Here is a 21,375-nt window from a genome sequence, read left to right on the forward strand (position 1 = left end):
TCTCTCTCTCTCTCTCTCTCTCTCTCTCTCTCTCTCTCTCTCTCTCTGTATGTGTTGCCTAGCGATGCTTTAGCCTTTGAACGCTGAACTCTGTGTTTCGGTAGTGTACCAAAGCAATTATACCATGTTTATTATAAGTTTAAAGTTCATCTCCAAACTCGAACGATGCAATATTAGTTATCGCTTGGCATTGAATTGAACGAAGAAGAAGTAGTGAGCGGTTGTTGTTGAGATGGGTTACTATTACAGATAGCAGTAAGGGTGAGAATGTGAGCAAACAAACGTGTTAAATACATTTGATAATTTTATTCGTATTTATCTTTGCCAACAAATTTCTCAATAAAGTTTAATTTTACCCGGCATTTTTCCGTTGAATACACGTCCCATGAAAAATATGATTTCCACTTCACCGTCTACAGATAGAAATTGTCGAAGGCGATAGACGAAAAAATGCAAAAAAAAACTGTGAGTCTATGTCGATCTAATGGTTCCATGAGCGGTAATTTGCATTTGAAAATAATCTGTTCTGTGCTGACTATGCATTAAGTATCAAATATGAGGAAGAAAAATCACTCGAAAATAAATAGGATGTGGTGGTTTCGATTCATTTCGATTTATAGCGCCATTCTCCCTTGGCATCGCGTAAATTTTAAATACGTGAGAATCGGGTGCGCGCCCTCTTTCTTGCATTCACTGTCTGTCACTACCAACATTGGTGCGTGATAAACGAGCAAAGGGGATAAAGTTTTTTACACGACGGAGCCATACAGGCTCATGGTAAAATAAATAGAAAAGCGAGAAAGAGTAAATATTTAAAATTGTTTTTCAATTGTTGTTTGTCGTGTGAATTGAAATTACATTCAGTGTGAACAATCATGTGAAACGAGCATTGGTGATGATTGTCGTTCGCTCGCGCACCAATAAATAAACATTCAAAAGCGAATTTCATTTCTTCTGTGTTTCGTCTTTGTTCAACCATTTTTTTTCCATATTTGAGATCTGGCAACCACAAAGAACTTTATTCAAAGCTATTATTATTACTGTTGTCATCATCGTTTAGCGAAATTTCCCTCATTCTTTCTCTTCCCTTCTCCCTTTATATGACTTATGGAAAAAAATATCAAAATAAAAGTTAAACAAAACAGAGGAATGCTCACCTTTGCAATGCAAATTTAAAATGAAGACGAAAAAAATCTTTGAAGAAAAACAACAACCCAAACATTTAAACTAATAAATTGATGTAGTAATACCGAACTCCAGATTTAAGAAAAATATATTTATGATGCAAAAAGACCAATGTGCATTGTGCACACATATACTCATAAACAAACTGTTTACTTAATAAAATAAAATTATATAAAAAAAATGCACCCTCGATTTTTTATGAAACACGGACCACGCAACTTTGTATGATTTTAACGCGTGCATCATAATAAAAATATTACGTTGTATGTGCTGGTGTATTCCTCTGTTATTTTTTTCTGATAAAGAAAACATAAAATGATTACAAATTGAGAATAAAACTAAATATACATGCACGCCCTACATCACTTAATGAGTCCTCATTGTATATATTTTTGTTGTTCGCATTTTCTATCGAGCAAACAACGATTCAAAAAAAAAAAACTCATTTGCTGCCATTCTATTGACAATAAACATTTCAATGGTTTTCAATAATACAATTCAATGTATATGGATGCGGCATAAAATTTTGTACAGAGTTTGAAATTTTCTGAAGGGAAATTTCTTTTTTTTCATCAAAATTCTAATCCATTTCAATTGAAAATTTAAATACAATTTGATTATTTATATATACAAATATATTTTATCGCAATTGAAAATGATTTCAGTTTGATTCGAGTCTTGAAAAATAATTGACGCTTCAAAAATTGCAAAAATGTACACACACACTACACGATGAAATATCCACGGAAATCCAAATATAAGTTCACTTTTAATTGTTTATTATTTATTTTTGTAACTCTTTGATTGATTATTGTATAGTTTTGGGAAAAGATATGCGCGCATATGTTCAATCGAGAGCACATTCGTTATACATGGAATGAATAAATAAATAGTGAGTGCACGAAATGAACAAAAGAGAATGTACATTTTGAAACAACGGAATCCTTTGATTTTCATTGAGTTTTCACATTTGGAATGAGTTAAATTGAATTTTGCCGATGAAATGAAAGGGGATATGAAAACTAAAAATAAAAGACGTTTTCGATTTTATTTGAAAGGTCATGTAAAAAATTTCATCGTTACATCGATTTTTCCTAATCAAAACAAACAATTTTGGAGGAGAGAATGAGTGAAAGAGAAAGAGTGAGAGAGAAATGAAAGGAAACGGCATCAAAGCAATCGATGCCAACTGTAATGTTTGAGGTTTGTTTTTATTGAAGCAAAAAGCAAATATTTAGATTTCTACGATTGCTCATCATGTCTAATGTTCAGATTTTATTCAAATGCAGTATTTCGGCATGAATATCCATGGATAAAAGAGACTTTGACATTTGATAAGATGGGTTATTTATTACCGAATAGATTTGCTTCTCATAGATAAATGTTAATAGTTTAAAATAGTATTCAATATTTTTATTCGAAAATAACAAAAAATATTTAATTTGAGTTTTTTAATGAAAAAAAGACAGCTTCAATTGGTTTACTCTTCAAAACAAAAAATTTCTAAAAATTCGTTTTGAAGCATTTCATTGGATTTCGAATTTTGATGGAAAAATCGAAAAGTTGTGCCAAAAATTCGGATGCTGTCATTTTTTTGGAGATCACTAAATCTATGTGGACATTTTTTTTATAATTTCTATTATCAATTTTGTATTCAGAAGGAAAATTCTGCGTCATTTGAATTTCATTTTATGCTTTAATACAAAAATTCGCGAGATACAAAGAATCCCTTAATAAAAAAAATTGGCCAAAAGCTACTCAATTTTAAAATCTTTTTTTTTTTGCTACTCGTGCAAAGTTTGAAAATCGAAGTCATTCCGAAAATAGGTGTGCGAATCAATGCGAATAATTTATCCATCGCTACACTATGATGAATGTATATCTTAATAAATTTGGACAAGTGGACATTTTTAACATTCTCCATTTTGAAGCTGATTCACATTCAAGTGCAATGCTTCAAAAATACTAGTAAGTGATGAATTCTTTTGTTTTGGTTGAAAAGGCAGATTAATCTTCATAGTCAAATTTTGCATTGGAGTTTTGTTTGCAGACAACAATAATTCTCTGGAATTATCCTATTCATTGGGTATTAACACTAATTTCATTTCAATATAATTCCATCAGATGAAATGAATGCTTTGTGTTGTAGAAATATTTTACATGGAATTTTGGGCGAAAAATCGTATAAATGTTTGAAATCGAAGAAATATGCTTTCTGAAATATATAGAAATCAAATAAACAATGTGAAAAACTGATTCGATTTTGTTTGTGTCGAAATTGCATATCATGCAGCATTCGAGTCATGAATCATTGTCATCAACGAAATTAAATCCCTTCATCGTTATTATACAACTATGAAAATGGCCATGGTCACCAACATCTAGACACGTGATTGTATATTTTCTTTCACCTCCATCTAATCAATTCGAAAATGTAGAGCGATAGGAAAATTGGTCGCATCAATATTTGAAATGACACTTTGGCTACCGTTCCGTGCCACTTTTTGGATTGTGAAATATAAACGATCTGTTTTTCGAGTGCGCACAGGATGATAATGGTAACATACATATATTGATATATTGATGTATGTTTCCACTACATATATATTCAAAAATGTATTTCTCGCACCAATTTTTGGCATCCACAACCGAAAATGCAATTTCGATTGTAAAATCATACAATTTATGCTCGTCGACCGTTGAGATAAATTTAACTGTCGCCTCTTGTCTTGTATTCCATTTTATGTGTGATACAATGATGATGATGACACGATTTGTGTTTTTATTTTTTTTTGGTGTTTGGTTCGTTTTCATTTTCATTTTCTCAATTTTCAATTACCAAATTTGAAACGTTCTATTCATTGTGCATGGGTGTATGTCATTTGCGTTTCTGTATCAGGATAAACGCATATGACGCATATATTCACAAGCATAATTCACTTGCGTAACGCATCGTCAATTCCAAAGCATACGCTTGCGAAAATCATCTAACCCAATAAAATTTATGATTTATGCGATGACTTTTGTACTGCGAAATACATAAAATGTAATAATTGCATTTAATATACGGCGATGCATTTCAAATGCAACTGTTTTTGTTTATGTGCAAGCAATCGACATTCATGTTCTCTCATTCAAATGCCCATGTAGTTATATATATATATCGTTTGTGGTGTTGCACTTTGCGCCCGGAAAGTCAAAGTGTGAATATTGAGCGTTGTTTTGTTTCAAAATTATCATATTTGAATTTCGTTTGTGCTGTTTGTTTACTTTGTTGCATTGGAAATTTTCGGTGTATGTCTTTGTCGATGGATGACGTCTCCAATTTTGATTCCCATAATAATCGACGCACTTTGGCCTGTATTCTATTTGAATCAGATTAAAATCGTTAAATTCAGGGTCAATACAAAATTACTAATGAACGCCACACCAAACACATACGAAAAATATATGCGTTCAAAATTTGCATGGCAAAATCGGAGGCATAATATATGCACCTTCACCGATCGAACTTATATATACGGTAGAGAGATTATCACGTGTTTTCAATTAAAAAAAAAAAATGTAAACAAAATATTTAACGGATATATTGTCGCCGCTGGCAAATGTGTTCATTGAACAAATTAAAACGATTTCCATGTTATTCAAATTTCGTTTGATTTATTTTAAATATGTTACAACTAAATTATCAATTCAAACAAGAAGTCAGACATGATATTTCACTACACATTGATATTGTTCAAAAAAAAAAAAATGATTGATAGAAAACCGCTTCGTTTGAAATTCAAGCCGACTTATGGCGATTTCATGTGAAAAAAAAAAAACATTAATGCATTTCATCAAATTAATTAAATGTTATATTTATTTATTTTTAAATTTAGAATTCATTTTTCTTTGTTTCTATGTTGTTTATTCAAATGCATATTGCGTTTTGGCTTCGAGGGGAAGGGTGAAAGAAATTTCACAATGATTGCGATTCGTTTTGAAAATAATTTCTGTTATTTGCATCGATTCCCAAAAAAGAACTTTTTTTATCATAATTATAACCGATTTTATGTATTTGTTTTTTAGTCAATACTTTTTTCATCTTTATTTCGCTTAAAGTTAATTGCTAAACTCCAACCATGTATAATGTAATTAAATCAGTTTAAAAAAACAACCATCTCTCAGCAATTGTAGACTTTAGGTCTTATCAGATGAGGTATATTTTACTGATTCAATATTTTTTCCAATTGTATTTGTAATTTATAAATGTTTTCGTGTCTGTTTCACTGTTTTAAGATAAAATTCATTTGAATTTAATTTACATTAGTTGAACTCCTACGCAACCGGCAGACGAACGATCGAAATTTGACATGAGCAAGATAAAAGAATAAAAACAGTGTCATTCTTACTAGTGTACTTAAATTAAAGAGCTCTATCATTGATTAAAATGTTAATTATGAATTCGTGATTGATTTTTGTTTTGTATGTAATGTGTATGTATGTTTGATTCTTTTCTTTGTAATTTTTTTTTTTTTCATTTAAATTGTGTTGTTTTAATTTAAGTTTTGAATGCGTATATGGTATTTCATCTTTCATTTATTTACAACTCGTAAATTTGCTGGTGTTAATTGCTCTAATTGGCCTTTTTGATAGCATCGAAAAGATGTGCGAAGTGAAGATATTTTGTTGTAATATTTCGTTGTCACCAAAATGTTTGCGAGTTGAATATTTCGATATCAAATGTCTTTTTTTTTTTGTTGTTAAAGATAGAATGGTGTGTTTTTGTCGTCATTGGTGTTATCATTTTCATCATGATCAAAAGAATCGGTGTTTGTGTGTTGTTTATTCGCTTTTACCGTCGCACGCCACAATTTTCACTTTGTCAACGCGAGCAAATTCGTGCACCTCCCGGAATTCAACATCGTTCAGCATCAATGTCCAAACATTATCACAAAATCGGTACGTGTTCAATTTGGACGCTTTAAATGTGACACGTGCTTTAACCTTTGTATTCAGTGCTGTATTTATTGATTTGTCGAATTGCAATAGGACTTTGAGCGCCAATTGTGGTGTAATTTGTCCAAACTTTATTTGTCCCATTAACCATTTTCAGTCGATTCAGTGTATGCAATGTATGGTAATGATTTCGACGAATCGTGGAACGTCACATAGAAGATGAAACATAATGAAAAAAAAACAATTAATTAAAATTAATCCATGATTACGAAATTGAACGCATTCCCATTGATTTTACATTGATTGAGACGCAAATTGTCAACACATAAGAGCAACAAGTAATTTTGATGCTGAATGATTTGTTTCAAGCAACAAATTCATTTCATAAACGACTATGTATATGACTTTTTTGGCCCCAGCAAATTCAATACAGAAACAAACACACACACACACACACATACCTGAATCAATTCGTCCAAACTCTCTTGCAACGTATTTCCCAATGTTGTATTTCGATATAATTGATAAGACATCTTCAAATAATTTTGTTGCACAAACGAATGGTGTTACTAGACAAATTATGGAACAGATTGAAACACTTTTCGTCGTTTTCTTATTGTTCGTTCTGTTCTCTCTATGTATTTTTTTTCTCTTGGAGTTTAGCACACTTTGTTTTGAGAGTCCGGTGAATGAGCCTAAGTAAATGTGAAATGTCTAAAATACAAACGCCAAATGTCATCGTCATTTAATTGATTCATATTGATGTGCGATGGTGGCGCCATCAGTCCCAATTGTCACATCCCATCGATAGAGGGCAATATTTTATATTATATAAAAACTTCGTATAAGCAAAAGCTTCGAAATTATGATAAAGTAATCTCAACGATTCTGCAATACTATGAGTCAGCATTAGTTTCGGCGAACAATACATTGCAAGTGACAAACAAATATGTTTTTAAATAGAATATTGTAATCATATTGAAAATCATATTGTTTTTATGATTTTTTTTTTCTTCGTCTCGTTCCATTTCGTTCGTTCGCTCATTAGAACTTCACAATCAGCATAAAAATGTCAGTGTTTAGTACAGAATTTTGACAGAAGTAGAATTGACCATATTGCTTGTTGAATATTATTATTTACCTACATTTTGTGTTTGCAAAAAAAAAAACTCTGTGTCAATCTTTGATAAATTGATTGTATGAAGTGAATTGTCTGTGTGCACTAATTGGCATGCACAATTTATGAACTTAGCAAATAATTCATTGTGAATTTTTTTTTTTTTTAACTTAAAAAAAAGAAACCACACGATTGCGGTGTGAAACGAATCATAAGCCCGATGAGCAAACTAAATATATCGGAATTTTAGCAGAATTTCAAGGCTGATACACACCGAAAATCGAAAATAAATGTAGTTAAATAATGTTTATATGATATAGTTTTCGAATTCTTTCGAAATACCAACAACAACCACACATTCAAGAAAGAAAAAACTAAATTGTTCGAGTGGATTTGACGTTTATTGTGCATCGCATAGCATTCACAAATCGCAACATAAACAAAAATTCGGTGATAAATGTTCAGGATGGCACCGTTTCGACGAAAAAAACCGGATAAATCGTTTCCAGTGAAAGTGATTACGTTCGATTCTGAATTGGAATTTAAATTAGATTACAAAGCAACGGGCGGAACACTGTTTGATTTGGTGTGTCGAACAATTGGTTTACGTGAAACATGGTTTTTCGGTTTGCAGTATGAGGATAATAAAGGATTTTCGACATGGTTAAAACCCGATAAAAAAGTTCTCGATCAAAGTGTTAAACAAACGAATGGCGGCTGTATTTTCATGTTCTATGCAAAATTCTTTCCGGAAGATGTGAACGAAGAGCTTGTCCAAGAAGTAACACAACATTTATTTTATCTACAAGTGAAACAGGCCATCCTATCGATGGATATTTATTGTCCGCCCGAAGCGGCTGTACTGTTGGCATCGTATGCGGTACAAGCCAAATATGGTGACAGTGACGGTGATGGATGCGAACCAAACATGTATAATAACGAAAGTCTTTTACCGCAACGCGTAATCGATCAATATCAAATGACACCGAAAATGTGGGAAGAACGAATCAAAACATGGTATGACGATCACAAAGGGATGTCACGCGACGAAGCCGAAATGGAATATTTACGAATTGCTCAAGACTTTGATATGTATGGTGTCAATTATTTTCCAATCAATAATAAGAAAAATACCGAACTATGGCTGGGCGTCACATCGATGGGTTTGAATATCTACGAAAAAGGTAATAAATTACAGCCACGAACAACATTTCAATGGTCAGAAATTAAGCATATTAGTTTTGATGATAAGAAATTCACCATTCGACCTATCGACAATAAATCACCAAATTTCGTATTTTATTCACAAAAATTGCGTATCAATAAAATGATATTGGACTTATGTATCGGTAATCATGATTTATTTATGCGACGTCGTAAACCGGACACAATGGAAATTCAACAGATGAAAGCTCAAGCCAAGGAGGAAAAACTGCGACGTCAAATCGAAAAGAAAAAATTGGCCAAAGAAATTGAGCTGCGAAAAATTGCCGAATTTGAAAAGCAACAATTGGAACAGCAACTGATTCAATTAAAAAATGAAGTACGAAATGCAAGTGAGGCTTTGCGACGTTCAGAAGAGACGGCCGAAATTTATGCGGAAAAAAGTCGATTAAAAGAAGAAGAAGCACTGTTAACCGAACACAAAGCGCACACATTCAAACAGGAAATGGATCGTTTGCGCGAAAGTCATATGAAAACGGAAAAGGAAAAAGCCGAACTCGAGCAAAAAATTCGTGACTCGGAATTTTGTGTACTTCATTTGACGGAAGAGAAAGACAAACGAATCGCCGAAGCGGATAAATTGAAAAATGAATTGATTTATGCACGCGAACGTGAACGTGAAGCGACAAAAAAATTGCTTAACTTTTTGAGCCGATCGGTGGCTCAATGTTCCATGGAATCGATAACCACATTGACCAATTCAAATCCCGATTCGACTGCATTCGATACCGATTTAACGTCGTGCGATTTAATTGTGGCCAGCGGTGATATGCAACAAATTACAAACGAAATTGAAAAGAATCGCGTCGAATATATGGAGAAATCAAAACAAGTGCAAAATCAATTGCGTACACTTCGTTCCGAAATTGAATTGCTGAAAATTGAAGAGAATCAATGTGCCTTAGATATAATTAGTGCCGAACAAATGCGTAGCGGTGAAACGAAATACTCAACATTAAACAAACTCAAGTCCGGATCGACAAAAGCGCGAGTGGCTTTTTTCGAGGAACTTTGAAAAATAGACAACCATCTTGTCCAATTTTTTATTGACGCACACATAAAATGGACTAGAATCAGGTTTTAGAGTTTGTGTTTAAAAATAAATAAATAAATTTCTCGACTAAATTGAGCACAATTTTTTTATCGATACACATATATTTACGTTAGATATGATTGATAGAATTATTAATGATAAAATCAACTTGAATTCATGACAAATGCCAGGACAACGAAGATGTAGAAGAAAAAGCACAGTAGTTTCTAAATTGCGAAAACCAAAATTAATAGCTAATGCCATTTGAATTTTAGAATTTAAATTCATCAATTGAAGCAAAAATAAAACTAAAGAAGAAAATTTAGCGAAGATAGTCGTTCATGCATGTAAAAAGTATTTTGAATTGTCATAGAAATATCTAATTATGGTACTAATATGTATAATTTAATGCATGAAATGTTTTTTTAATGGATTGTTACTCATTCTGTTACTATGCTACACACTTGTATTGTCAATTTTGTGCCTTCAACAATGTTTGAGACCATTAAATTAGTTTTAAGAAAAATCTATTTTGTTATACTGTATCAGAACAGCACACGTGCACTGCGCCACAAAACAATAACACAATTTTTTTGTCCAAAAGACCATTGGAGATTGACTGAGAAAAAAGGATAAAAATAAAACACTATTTTTTATACATATTTTAAAAACTAAAACATATTTTACATTGAGTCAATTTTACACGTACACACATATAAAAAAAACTCTATTCTTAAGAAAAAAAAAACAAACGAGCGATAGGAGGAAAAGAAGTGTATTCCGTTTTGTTTCCTCGAAACTATGTATTTTTTTATTGTATAGAAAATTCTATTAAAAACCACACAGTGTCAATTTTATATAAGCTAATCATAATGAATGGAACCCAATTTCATCCACATTCAATTCAGTGACATTTGAAATTAAACCACAAACACCAGCCATTTTAAATTATCAAATTGAATAAATAATAAAAAAAAAATTTCAAACCATAAATGAATGGTAGAAAATAAAATTTACACATAAAACATTGCACGTCTATATTTTGTTGTTGTCTTTTGTCTTATTTTAAAAATTACAGCTTGGATTTTGGCTTTTTGGTAACGTCGTCACGCAGAACACGTCTTAAGATTTTTCCCGTGGGATTTTTTGGTATGGCATTTATGAATTTAACACCACCGTGAAGTCGTTTTGCAGGCGATGCAGTTTCTATTCATGAAAAAAAAGAGAAAACAAAAATATTTTGTATTGAAGTTCGATTCAGAATTGGTAATTTGTTTCATGTTGGCTAACACTTACTGGCAACAAAATCAATGACATCTTTTTCTGTAAGATTTGATTTTGGTTTGCGCACAACAAAGGCAAATGGTAGTTCGCCAGCATTTTCATCTGGGACACCGATAACAGCAGCATCATTTATATCGGGATGTGTAAGTAGAATGGCTTCAATTTCAGCCGGTGGCACCTGAAAACCTTTGTACTTGATTAGTTCTTTGAGCCGATCAACAATGAACCATTCATGATCGTCATCATAGTAGCCAATGTCACCGGTATGTAGCCATCCATCGGCATCAATGGTTTGTTTTGTAGCCGTTTCATTGCGTATATATCCTCGCATAATTGGACTACCTTTGAAGCACATTTCACCGCGTTGATTTGGTCCTAATGCTTTGCCCGTTTCGGGATCAATAACTTTACCATATGTGCCTGGCCGTAGCGTACCGACGCTACCAACTTTATCAAAACCATCGGTTTGAGCCAATACACTCAATGTCATTTCGCTCATTCCATAGCCCTGGCGCAATGCAAATATATTTAAACGAGCTTTTACAGCATCACTTATGTCTTTGCTTAACGGTGCTGCACCACAACCAATCACAACGAGACTGCTCACATCATACTTATCGACCAATGGACTTTTGGCCAAAAATAATAGCAACGGTGGCACCAAAAATGCAGTATTCGTTTTGTATGTTTGAATCGTTCGCAGAAAGAGATGTTCTTCAAATTTTGGTAAAAATACTATTTCAGCACCACACACCGACATACCAACCATTGTCAATAGGCCATATGCATGAAAACATGGTATTACCATTAAAATACTGAGACGTCCCAAAAATGTTGTGGCTTGAGTTACCGTTGCACTGTAAATGGTATTAAATTATTTACAAATTTATTTCGTTCGATTTGTATCTTTTGTATGACAATTTAAATTCAAATGAAAAAAAAAATCGATAAATTTAAAGCACTCACTCCAATTGTGATGTTCCAATTAAAACGTTGTATTGTGTTAGTTCAACTCCTTTTGGAAGGCCAGTTGTACCGGACGAACATAGCACCAAAGCAACATTATTTTTCATATTCACAGGCCGACATACAAACTGTGAACATTCTTCAATCTTAAAAAAAAGAAATTCGATTTAATTTGAAAAATTCATAAATTCATTTTAAGTTCATTAACCTTGACGGAACAAACAAGTTCGGTGTATGAAATTGTGAGTTTGCTTTTGAAATGTTTACCCATTTCACTCGATTCGGTATCAATGAGAATAACCTTTTGTACAAATGCATTTTGTTGTGATATCTTAATGGCGCGTTTTATAACGGTTCTTGAGGCAAAAATCAATTTTGGCCGCGATAAGTTGATGGCATGATTAAATTCACCTAGAAACACGAATAAAAATAAAATAAAATAAGACATATTACATGGCTACATGTTTCGTTTTTGTACAGTGCTGCCATTTTCGTGGAGCAAATGTTTAAACAATATCGCTTTTTTCCAAAAATAAAATCCAATTAAAAAAATGTAGAACAAAACTCTCCAACCGCTGAAACTCTCGACCCACTTACGATCTGTATAGGTGATATTTAGCGGTGCAATAGTCGCGCCCAAACAAAATGCGGCTAGCACAACAACAGGAAACTCCAATCGATTTTCACTGCATAACCCAATTACATCGCCTTCTTTTATATTAAACACACTCGACAAACTTTTCGCCAGACGTATGACCTGTTGTCGAATCTGTGTTCGTGTTAATTTCGAATCGCTCACGCCATCGATCTGAAAGTTCAACCACGAAAACAAAAACAAAAGATGAAAATAGTTGAGTCATTTGTATGTAGAAAACAATTCATCAAATTTATTCAAAATTCGATGTATGTCACTTCGAATTTATTCGAAAACGACGTGATCTTTTTGTTTTACTCACAAACATAACATCATTTCCATTGGCGCTGAGTTTTTTTAAAACAACTTCGCCCAAAGATTTTGAACTCGCGTCTATAAGAGGCGGTTCCGGTCCACCGTACAAAATTTTATCCTCGCCCATAGTAATTTACCTGCAAAAGTAGAAGAAAAATGAATTGAAGAACGTTATTTATTTTACTTGAACATTTGTAAAAAGACACATAAGTTCATTGAACACTTATGGATATTTTGAAAAAATAAAAACCGATTCAAACGTATTTGCCCTTTTTTGAAACGAAATCGGTCTCAATTGAAAAGCGTTCTATTTACTTTTAATTACACCCAGCTATTATCTTCATTGTCTCAGTAAATATGATAATTGTAAATTACCTCCAATTATCACATTTTGAACAATAATTGTAGAATAATGTAGGAATTTTGAGATATATTGTTTTACGATATTGAGATTACTTCTGATTTTCTTTTGCAAATAAATGCCTACTGCTGATAACAATAAAAAAAATACTTTATTACGAATATTGGGGTTTTTAAACGATTTTAGCTCGGTAATAAAAGTGAAGTAATTTTTTTGTAATTTTGTTAGGCACGAAAAATATCAGACCCGATTATCCAATTATTTTCATGACACGGTGGAAAAATGACTTAATGCTATTTCATTTTTCTTTTTTTTAGTCTTTATTTCCCTTTTGTGTTTTTTGTTGAATGGAATATTCAATATTTGAATAGCTAACAAATGTTTTTCTTTGTCAAGAGTATATGAATCTTGAATTTCAAATGCAAACGCTCTAAAAAATACACAAAAGTAAAAAAAAACACATCACAAATAATGTAAATATACTGTTTAGGCTTGTACAAACAAATCAGGGTTAAGATCGATGAGAACACCTATTCGGCTCTTATTTGTTTATTTTTTTTGTCGTATTCACGACGGTATTGCGTGTGTTTCAGTTGAAAGTAAATTGTAAATTAATGAATATTCGTTGTATCCCTGGTGGACGCTTTTTTCCAATTTAACACGGTTTTGTGCAGTACAACCACGAAGAAACAACAATTTAATCAAATAATACTTGAGCAGAAAACACTTAACGACAAAATTATACGACTGAATTATATATTATAAATTTCATGGAGTGTATAATACAATGTATAAGATACAATCGCAATATGAAATTGTCATGAACCGATTGAATCGCAATAACCAATATAATTGATCTTTCAATGTTAATTAACCGAAACAACCACTATGTTGAAATGTTTTTTTTTTGTTGTTGCCGTCGTTGAGACGTGATAAAAATCAGACCAAAATAAAAATCATTGCCGAATTTATCAAACCGAAAAGATCTGTTTAATTACCAATTTCAATTCTATCTTAACTTCTGTTTCAAACTGAATTCGTCAAAATAAAGTGTTTAATTCATGTTCACCGCATAAAAATATTTAGAATTAACTACTTCTGATGTTTGAATGAGTAACACTAAAACCAAAAGCGAAAATCAGGCATGTGCCGAGCGTAACAAAATAGTATGCTTGTATGCGAGAAGAGAGGACCGTGTTACTATGCGCATTCAATACATAACATTCACCAAACAAATCGAAGGCACATTCACATAATCCACCAGAGAAATGAATGGCAACACCCAGGGCCCATAATAGAAATACAATACGGCCCTGATACTGTAATCGAACAGACAACTATGAATGGAACATTTTTTTTTGTTGACAATTGCATGTACAGACAACGAAATCACGCGATTCAGCTCTAGACCAATGTATGTGTGAAGTGACGTTGTTCAGGCGGTTGTATTGGTGCATGTCGTTTATACAGCATAAAACATATATCGCTTTTGTACCAATGTGTTTGTAAACGTCAAGCATATAATCCGAATCGGGCGCAATTTTTTGAAAAATTTCATAAGAAAGTGTTTATATCAATAATACATTTAGAGTGTTCATAGATTAAAATGCGATTAGATTATTTTAACCCTTTCTTGTATTGGCACTTTGTTGATTATTTTAACGTGATTTTCAATTCAATCAATTCATTTGGGTGGTTATTCAACTTCAGAGAGGCTACAAATAAGAATATTGTTTCGTTTGTCCTGGCATTTGTGTCATTGGCCATGTCACTAAATTTAAAAATTATTTTGTTTTCTTTTTATTATATCGACTTTATTTTCTTCGTTTGAATGATAATAACATCCATATTCCATAGAAATGCCATCAATGCAATTGTTAATTTCTAAAATTTACAATTTGGACTTGTGTGTTTTAATCATATCGCGTAGAACTCGACGTAAAATTTTTCCGCTTGGATTCTTGGGTATTTCATCGATGAATTTCACGCCACCATGAAGACGTTTTGGGTTTGATAGCCGCTCTGAAATGTAATATTTTAATAAATTAGTTCAAAGTTTTTTTTTTAGACTATAACCAGCGCTCAATTTACCTGCAACGTAATTGATGACATCTTTTTCATTGATGTCAGCATTCGTTTGTTTAACGACAAATGCAAATGCCATTTCTCCCGCCAATTCATTTGGCACACCAATAACAGCCGCATCTCTGATTCCCGGATGTGTTAGTAGCAGTGCTTCGATTTCAGCCGGTGGCACTTGAAATGCTTTGTATTTTATAAGTTCTTTGAGACGATCAACCACATACCTATGGAAAGAATCACAATAGAAAAGAACGAATAATCGAAAAAGAATCAATAAAAATATGAAATAATTCTGATGTCAACCACATACCACTCGCCATTTTCATCATAATAACCAATGTCACCGGTATGTAACCAACCATCAGCTTCAATTGTTTCGTCAGTGGCTTTCTTATTACCAATATAACCTTTCATGATATTTGGTCCTTTGAAATGAATTTCCCCTTCTTGTCTCGGGCCCAAAGATTTTCCAGTGTTCAAATCAACAACACGCCCAAAAAGACCTTTTAACAATACACCAACTGAACCGTTTGTATGACGTTCATCATCTTGTACACAGTATGCAAAAGTGCCTTCGGTCATGCCATAACCTTGTCGTACAATTTTCAAACCGATTCGCTGTTTCACTTCAGTCTCAGTTTCCTTACCAAGTGGTGCAGCACCACAAATGGCTGTATGCCATGAGCTGAGATCATATTTTGTAACCAATGCCGATTTTGCCAGAAGAACCATAATGGGCGGCACTAAATACGTAGTCGTCACTTTGTATTTCTAACATTCAATAGTGTGTGTTACTAGATGAAATGATCGTTAGTTTTATCCTTAACTACCTGAATTATTACCAAAAACTCTGCTTCGTTAAATCGTGACATTAAAATCGTTTTTACGATGTGCGTTCTTCGACCAAGAAATCGAACAATATACGTTGACATGCCGTAAGCATGAAATATTGGAAGATTACCCAAAACAATTTCTTCTCTGGTTGTCGGAATTTCTTGAGATCTCAAGCGTTCACTTAAAAAAATGAATAAGTTCCATGTTATCTTGGTTTGTGCATTATCATTGTATCACTTACTGGAATTGAACATTTGCAATGAAAAGATTGAATTGAGTCAGTTGCACCCCCTTTGGTAATCCTGTTTTTACAAAAAGAAAAATATGAAAATTAAGAAAAAAAATGAAAATGAAACATTCTGAGGGCGTACCAGTTGTACCCGATGAGCACATAATCAATGCAACATTTTCTTTTACATTTTGTGGTTCACATTTAAAGGTGTCTAACTGTGAATCGGTCAAATGACAAGTGGTAATTTGATTGAATGATATTGCATTTGGATGCCCCTTTGTACAATTGTCACTACCATAAAAAATTATTTGTTCAACAAATGTAAGTTTTTGTGAAACAGTAGCGATTTTTTTAAAATTTGTCGATGATGCGAAAATTAATCGTGGCTTTGATAAATTTATTGCATGAGTCATTTCATCTGGAATTGAAAGCGAGAAATGAGAACAAATAAATTTTACACTGATTGGACTTTGAATGTGCATTGAACGATAACAGCGAGTTTGAGTTTATCTCGAGAATAGAATATAATGTTACTTACATTCAACGTAGCCGTGATTGAGTGCAGCGATTGTGGCACCAAGAAAAAGTGTCGCATGAATCGTAATGGCAAATTCAATCCGGTTTTCACTACAAATTGAAATTATATCGCCTGATTTAATGCCAACATTTTCTTGTAAATATCGTGCCAAACATACTGCTTTCGATAGCAATTTATGTGCGCTAATCTCTTCACCGGTAATTCCATCAATCTAGATGACAATGATATTTTATTGAAACACAATGAATCTGTGCACCAATGTTCAATAACTAACCAAAACAATTCTTTGTCCAGCTGCACGCAGTTTATTTAATAATGCTTCTCCCAAAGATTTGGCACCTTCACACACATCTTCTTCGGAACCTTCATATCCACCGTACAGAATATTATTCATTGTTTTAAAATTGTTTTTAAAAAAAAATAAGATTTTCTTTGCCGTGCGATCTTTGTACAACTTCTTTCTTTCTTTTACGAATGTCAAAGTGAAATTTGTAAAAAAAAAACAAATACGACATCCTTATCACAGTACATACATACAAAAGAGACGCGACTGTATCAGTGCAGATGTTTTTTCAATGAGGCTGTATCGAAAAAGTCCAAAGAGAATCATTCTATAAAAATGCTACATTTCTTTCTGTTTCTTTGAAAAATTCAAGGTCAGTCATAATCAAAAAGGCGAATTGAAACGACCGTGTTCCTTATTAGGTGAATATAATAAAAAAAATTACTTTAAATTCCGCGCTAACTAGGCCCAAATATATAAAAAGTGATTTGGTGAATTTCGAAGACTATTAGATGGATAAAATACAAGAATGCCTGTGAACGATATGTGTGTATTATTTACGTAAAATGAAATAAGAAAACAAATCGACCGAAACGAGATGAATATAGTGTATATAAATCACACATCTGCTCAGCTAGAGCTGTCGCATGAAAGAGAGCATTGATGTTTGACTGTCGTACACATTGCTCCAATACCCGAATCGGCATTTTACGCACACATTGAAAGCACGACGATGAAATCGTTCATATGCTGTATCGCTTTGTCTCTTTTCCATTCATTTGCTATATGCACAACAACGAAACGCGCTTTGTCCACATTTGTCTAACAAATTCAAGCCATGATAGAATGAAATAAAGGCCAAAAGTGTAAAAAAAAAAATCTTTGCTCTTTTCAATCAGTTTGTTGTTGTAGTTTTCGAATGGCGAAATGTGAATGTGTATTAAAATAAACAAGTTGGTTGTTATTACTTGAATAAGTGCTACTTCGGCGAACGTGAAAATACATACAAATAAATACAAATAAAAGAACGAAAATAAAAACGAACGAAGAAACAAGTAACAACGAACAGAAATAAACAAAAGATACACAATTTATATACAAAACGGAGAGACACATAACACAACAACTGAAAAGAAATGATCCGTTATTAGTTGTGTCGTCATTGATTTGATTGCCTTTTCATCGAGCTCATGCACTATCAATTTTTTGCATTTTAAACACAGACAGATACCAACATTTTGTGTACATTTTTTCATTTTTTGTGTGTAGTTGTTGTTGTTTGAATATCTTTACTACGTGAAAAATAAAACAGTGAATCAATCCGATCAAACATTCAAAGCAGTGAAGATATACCTAAAGAACATTCCAATTTTGCCGAATTGAACGGCAACAAGACTTTAACACGACGAATCCCATCAATTCGTGTCATTTTTCCAGACGGAATTTCGAGAATTGAGAAATCAGAGCGAAGTGAAAGATATCGGTGAAACTAATTCGCTTGTACACAATATATCGTATTCAGCAAATAAATTGTACGGTTTCTTTTCGACACGGGTGTGTGACAATAAATTTTTACTTAGCCATTTGAATATTACATTGTATATGTGCATGTTGCGGTGTGGATAGTTTTTTTTTATCACTCCGGTTTTCTTTCTTTTTTTTTCGTTAAAAGTTATAGTCGCTTCGACCACAATAATCAATATATTCATTTGGCAGTGCCGCTCAGACAACCGATTCTAGTTGAACATTTTTGTTCGAAAACATTTGCAACGAATTCAAGAAATTCAGAGTAACTGTGCATAATGTCGGCAAATTTAAGTGTTGACGGTGAATTACGGTACATTATTCAATGGTTCAATGAATGGAGTGAATTGCAACGTGAGGATTTTTTGCCAATTGTTGTTGAATATTTGACTAAAGATCGTGGTGCACATTACATGAATGGTGTGGTCAACAGCATGTCGGCAGCATCCTTTGAGGAGAAACCCATGAGCTTGTTTCAATGCCGTGTAAGTTTTTTGGGTTTCGTAAGAAAATTGTCTATATTCTCTAATTTTTTTTTGTCATTCAATTTGAATCAATTGCAGGTGAAACTGTTCAAAGAGTGGAGTGCAAAATGGCCAGAAGACAATAAAATCAAATTGAAGGAGAAAATTTGTGAAATTGATGCGAGTTTCGGTGAAAAATTGAATCAAGAGATTTTGAATGGATATTCAAATGGAAATGGTACATCGGGATCATCATCGCCAACCGAACAAGCACCACCAATTGCTGAACTACAGAATGAAGCGATCGTTGCCTAAATTTAACGGCCCACATGATCAAAGAACACATAAAAAATGTACGCGTGTCAAAAGCACTCAAACATTTGTTTATTTTACATCTATTTTCGATTTTCTCTTTTCATTCATCACATTAAGTACCATCGAAAATGATGTTGAAAAAGAAAGAGCAAAATGAATGCGCCAAAATAATTTCCAATCGTCATTCCAATACATATATTAATATCTATTTTACATATTGCAATAATTTTAGAAAAAACAACAAAAATGCCACACGAAATCGTAATTAGTGTTCGGAAATGAGTAAACAAGCTCATTATTCTGTTATATGACACGCAAAATTAGTATGGTAATTAGTTTACCGAAAATAATTTCCATGCGCCATGTGATGATTAGAAAATCATACGAAACGATAGAAAAATATAAATTGTACACATACAAATTGCAATCGAGAAGCAACACACACACAAATCAAATCAAATATGAAAAAAAAATTAAAAAAAACATAGACATTGCCTAAATGAAATGAAAATAATTGAGAGGAAAGTGCTTGCACTTGCAATTATACTGCTATTTTACAAGTTGTTTATTTTTTTTTTGTTTAATCTACTTTCTTTTTGGAGCCGAACAAAAAGTGCACACATATAGTATCATCATTTAAATGCGAGCAATCGGTGCCAGAGCCGATGTGTATGTGTGCATAGCGTATGCTGTGAAAAACGACATGTCTTCAAAGTCATTGTTACATTCTACTTCTTCTCTCTTTTTTTTGTCTTTCTCTCAATTGTTATGCAGATGAGCATGTGAAATCCTCTACTATATGCATATTTTATACTTTCAACATTTAAAACATAGAAATAGACTCATACAAACATTAGAAATTATTTCTCCATTTTTTTCTGTGCTCTTGTCTTTTGCCATTCGACTTCTTTCTTCGCATTCAATTTAATTGAACATCCAACTTGATGAGGTTGGCTTCTGTAAACAGTACACAAAATTGTTTTGAACACGTACAGTGTTTAGAATTGAGATCAACGTAATAATAATCCATCATATTAACACCTTCGGTGCTAAGAAATCCATTTCATTTTATTTCTTTTTCAAATGCAACACGCTCACGTGACAAATGTTCCGTTCACACCTTTTTACATCGTCTTTTTACAAAAAAAAAACAAGATTGAAAAATGGAAACGATCGTTTTTCATGACACCAAAAATGGGAATAATAACAAGTTTTCTCAGTTTTTCATTCGTCAGCATATACAAATTAAAATACGACTAGGAACTAAAGCCCAGCGAAACAATTACTTATCAATGCACTATTTATTATCATTTTTTACCATTCGTAATTTAGCTCATCAAATTTCCTTTTAACCGTCTTCTTTTTTTTTTCAAATACAAAATTGTTTAAATACCTATAAAACAAACAAAAAATCCGCACAATATCTATATATATAAATAAAATATTGAATATAATCAAAATAATTTTATGTACCACTGGTATGCATATATGAATAAATTTATGAATTTTTTAATCGGATTTTATAATTAAATCAACTATTTATATTTGTTTTATTTACAACCAATTGATACCATTGTTCATACTTGTAAGTCCAAAGTTATGCAATACATTCGTCACACGATGGTTTCTGTTGGTTTTTTTTTTTCAAAACAGGAACAGAGAGACTAAACTCTTTTTTTAAATGTAAAATTAGCTCAGTTTTACGTACTTTATTTTCTCTTTTGGTATGGGATTGAAATGGGAACTTGTCTACGCAGGTAAGAAAAATCCCCATAAAGTCAATGTCCATGGTTAAATACAAGATTGTTTCGTTTTGCGATCGGAATTTAATATGTACATATGCCGGTTTCTCTTTTTATATCTTTGCATGGTAAATTTGATATTAGAAACATCAAATTTGAATGTAAACTGTCTAAAATCCATCAAAGAGATATTGGATACTGGCAATAGATTCCGAACCACTTATCTGATGAGTCTTATCATCAAAAATTTATTGACCATTCATTATCATCGCCCTTCTGAAGCATTTTCTGAAGAGTATCT

General features: G+C 32.6%; 5 protein-coding genes across 7 annotated transcripts; 2 read left to right on the top strand and 3 right to left on the bottom strand.

Annotated features, from left to right (window-relative positions):
* Positions 1-5,244: 5,244 nt before the first annotated feature.
* LOC116338448 (transcription initiation factor IIA subunit 2) lies at positions 5,245-6,838 on the bottom strand. The gene is made up of 2 exons (XM_031763709.1): positions 6,588-6,838; positions 5,245-6,255 (listed from the first exon to the last, which is right to left on the bottom strand). The coding sequence occupies exons 1-2, from the start codon at positions 6,657-6,659 to the stop codon at positions 6,013-6,015; spliced, it is 315 nt and encodes a 104-aa protein (XP_031619569.1). The 5' UTR covers positions 6,660-6,838; the 3' UTR covers positions 5,245-6,012.
* Positions 6,839-7,709: 871 nt separating this feature from the next.
* On the top strand, positions 7,710-10,524 carry LOC116338449 (moesin/ezrin/radixin homolog 2). The gene has a single exon (XM_031763710.1). It carries the CDS (start codon positions 7,710-7,712, stop codon positions 9,480-9,482), a length of 1,773 nt encoding a protein of 590 aa, XP_031619570.1. The 3' UTR covers positions 9,483-10,524.
* LOC116338447 (4-coumarate--CoA ligase 1) lies at positions 10,257-14,321 on the bottom strand. 3 transcript variants are annotated; one of them, XM_031763705.1, is made up of 7 exons: positions 14,059-14,321; positions 12,707-12,836; positions 12,348-12,558; positions 11,959-12,161; positions 11,751-11,896; positions 10,797-11,641; positions 10,257-10,706 (listed from the first exon to the last, which is right to left on the bottom strand). In XM_031763705.1, the coding sequence occupies exons 2-7, from the start codon at positions 12,824-12,826 to the stop codon at positions 10,573-10,575; spliced, it is 1,659 nt and encodes a 552-aa protein (XP_031619565.1). In that variant the 5' UTR covers positions 12,827-12,836; positions 14,059-14,321; the 3' UTR covers positions 10,257-10,572. The 3 variants fall into 3 exon arrangements, with proteins under 3 accessions (XP_031619565.1, XP_031619566.1, XP_031619568.1); XM_031763706.1 differs by lacking the exon at positions 14,059-14,321 and adding an exon at positions 13,563-13,785; XM_031763708.1 differs by lacking the exon at positions 14,059-14,321 and adding an exon at positions 13,559-13,785.
* Positions 14,322-14,882: 561 nt separating this feature from the next.
* On the bottom strand, positions 14,883-17,337 carry LOC116338591 (luciferin 4-monooxygenase-like). The gene is made up of 8 exons (XM_031763963.1): positions 17,021-17,337; positions 16,747-16,957; positions 16,348-16,626; positions 16,218-16,278; positions 15,973-16,156; positions 15,453-15,913; positions 15,152-15,366; positions 14,883-15,082 (listed from the first exon to the last, which is right to left on the bottom strand). Exons 1-8 carry the CDS (start codon positions 17,138-17,140, stop codon positions 14,952-14,954), a joined length of 1,662 nt encoding a protein of 553 aa, XP_031619823.1. The 5' UTR covers positions 17,141-17,337; the 3' UTR covers positions 14,883-14,951.
* A 475-nt stretch (positions 17,338-17,812) lies between these two features.
* LOC116338592 (uncharacterized protein C14orf119 homolog) lies at positions 17,813-20,483 on the top strand. Its single transcript, XM_031763964.1, has 3 exons — positions 17,813-18,583; positions 18,702-19,038; positions 19,117-20,483. Exons 2-3 carry the CDS (start codon positions 18,832-18,834, stop codon positions 19,330-19,332), a joined length of 423 nt encoding a protein of 140 aa, XP_031619824.1. The 5' UTR covers positions 17,813-18,583; positions 18,702-18,831; the 3' UTR covers positions 19,333-20,483.
* The last annotated feature ends 892 nt before the right edge of the window (positions 20,484-21,375 follow it).

Source organism: Contarinia nasturtii, unplaced genomic scaffold, assembly GCF_009176525.2.
Source record: "Contarinia nasturtii isolate CC-2019 unplaced genomic scaffold, AAFC_CNas_1.1 Cnas_scaffold_414, whole genome shotgun sequence".
Taxonomy (NCBI): Eukaryota; Metazoa; Arthropoda; class Insecta; order Diptera; family Cecidomyiidae; genus Contarinia; species Contarinia nasturtii.

Excerpts from the sequence above, each read along its gene's own strand:
- LOC116338448 (XM_031763709.1), bottom strand. The coding sequence starts at position 6,659 with ATGTCTTATCAATTATATCGAAATACAACATTGGGAAATACGTTGCAA. Across the intron at positions 6,256-6,587 it reads GTTTGGACGAATTGATTCAG|TTTGGACAAATTACACCACA; the intron begins GTATGTGTGTGT and ends GGACAAATAAAG.
- LOC116338449 (XM_031763710.1), top strand. The coding sequence starts at position 7,710 with ATGGCACCGTTTCGACGAAAAAAACCGGATAAATCGTTTCCAGTGAAA.
- LOC116338447 (XM_031763705.1), bottom strand. The coding sequence starts at position 12,826 with ATGGGCGAGGATAAAATTTTGTACGGTGGACCGGAACCGCCTCTTATA. Across the intron at positions 11,897-11,958 it reads AACTTGTTTGTTCCGTCAAG|ATTGAAGAATGTTCACAGTT; the intron begins GTTAATGAACTT and ends CTTTTTTTTAAG. Across the intron at positions 10,707-10,796 it reads TGTCATTGATTTTGTTGCCA|AAACTGCATCGCCTGCAAAA; the intron begins GTAAGTGTTAGC and ends TTTCATGAATAG.
- LOC116338591 (XM_031763963.1), bottom strand. The coding sequence starts at position 17,140 with ATGAATAATATTCTGTACGGTGGATATGAAGGTTCCGAAGAAGATGTG. Across the intron at positions 16,627-16,746 it reads CAATCACGGCTACGTTGAAT|ATGAAATGACTCATGCAATA; the intron begins GTAAGTAACATT and ends TTTCAATTCCAG. Across the intron at positions 15,367-15,452 it reads TATGATGAAAATGGCGAGTG|GTATGTGGTTGATCGTCTCA; the intron begins GTATGTGGTTGA and ends TTCTTTCCATAG.
- LOC116338592 (XM_031763964.1), top strand. The coding sequence starts at position 18,832 with ATGTCGGCAAATTTAAGTGTTGACGGTGAATTACGGTACATTATTCAA. Across the intron at positions 19,039-19,116 it reads TGAGCTTGTTTCAATGCCGT|GTGAAACTGTTCAAAGAGTG; the intron begins GTAAGTTTTTTG and ends AATCAATTGCAG.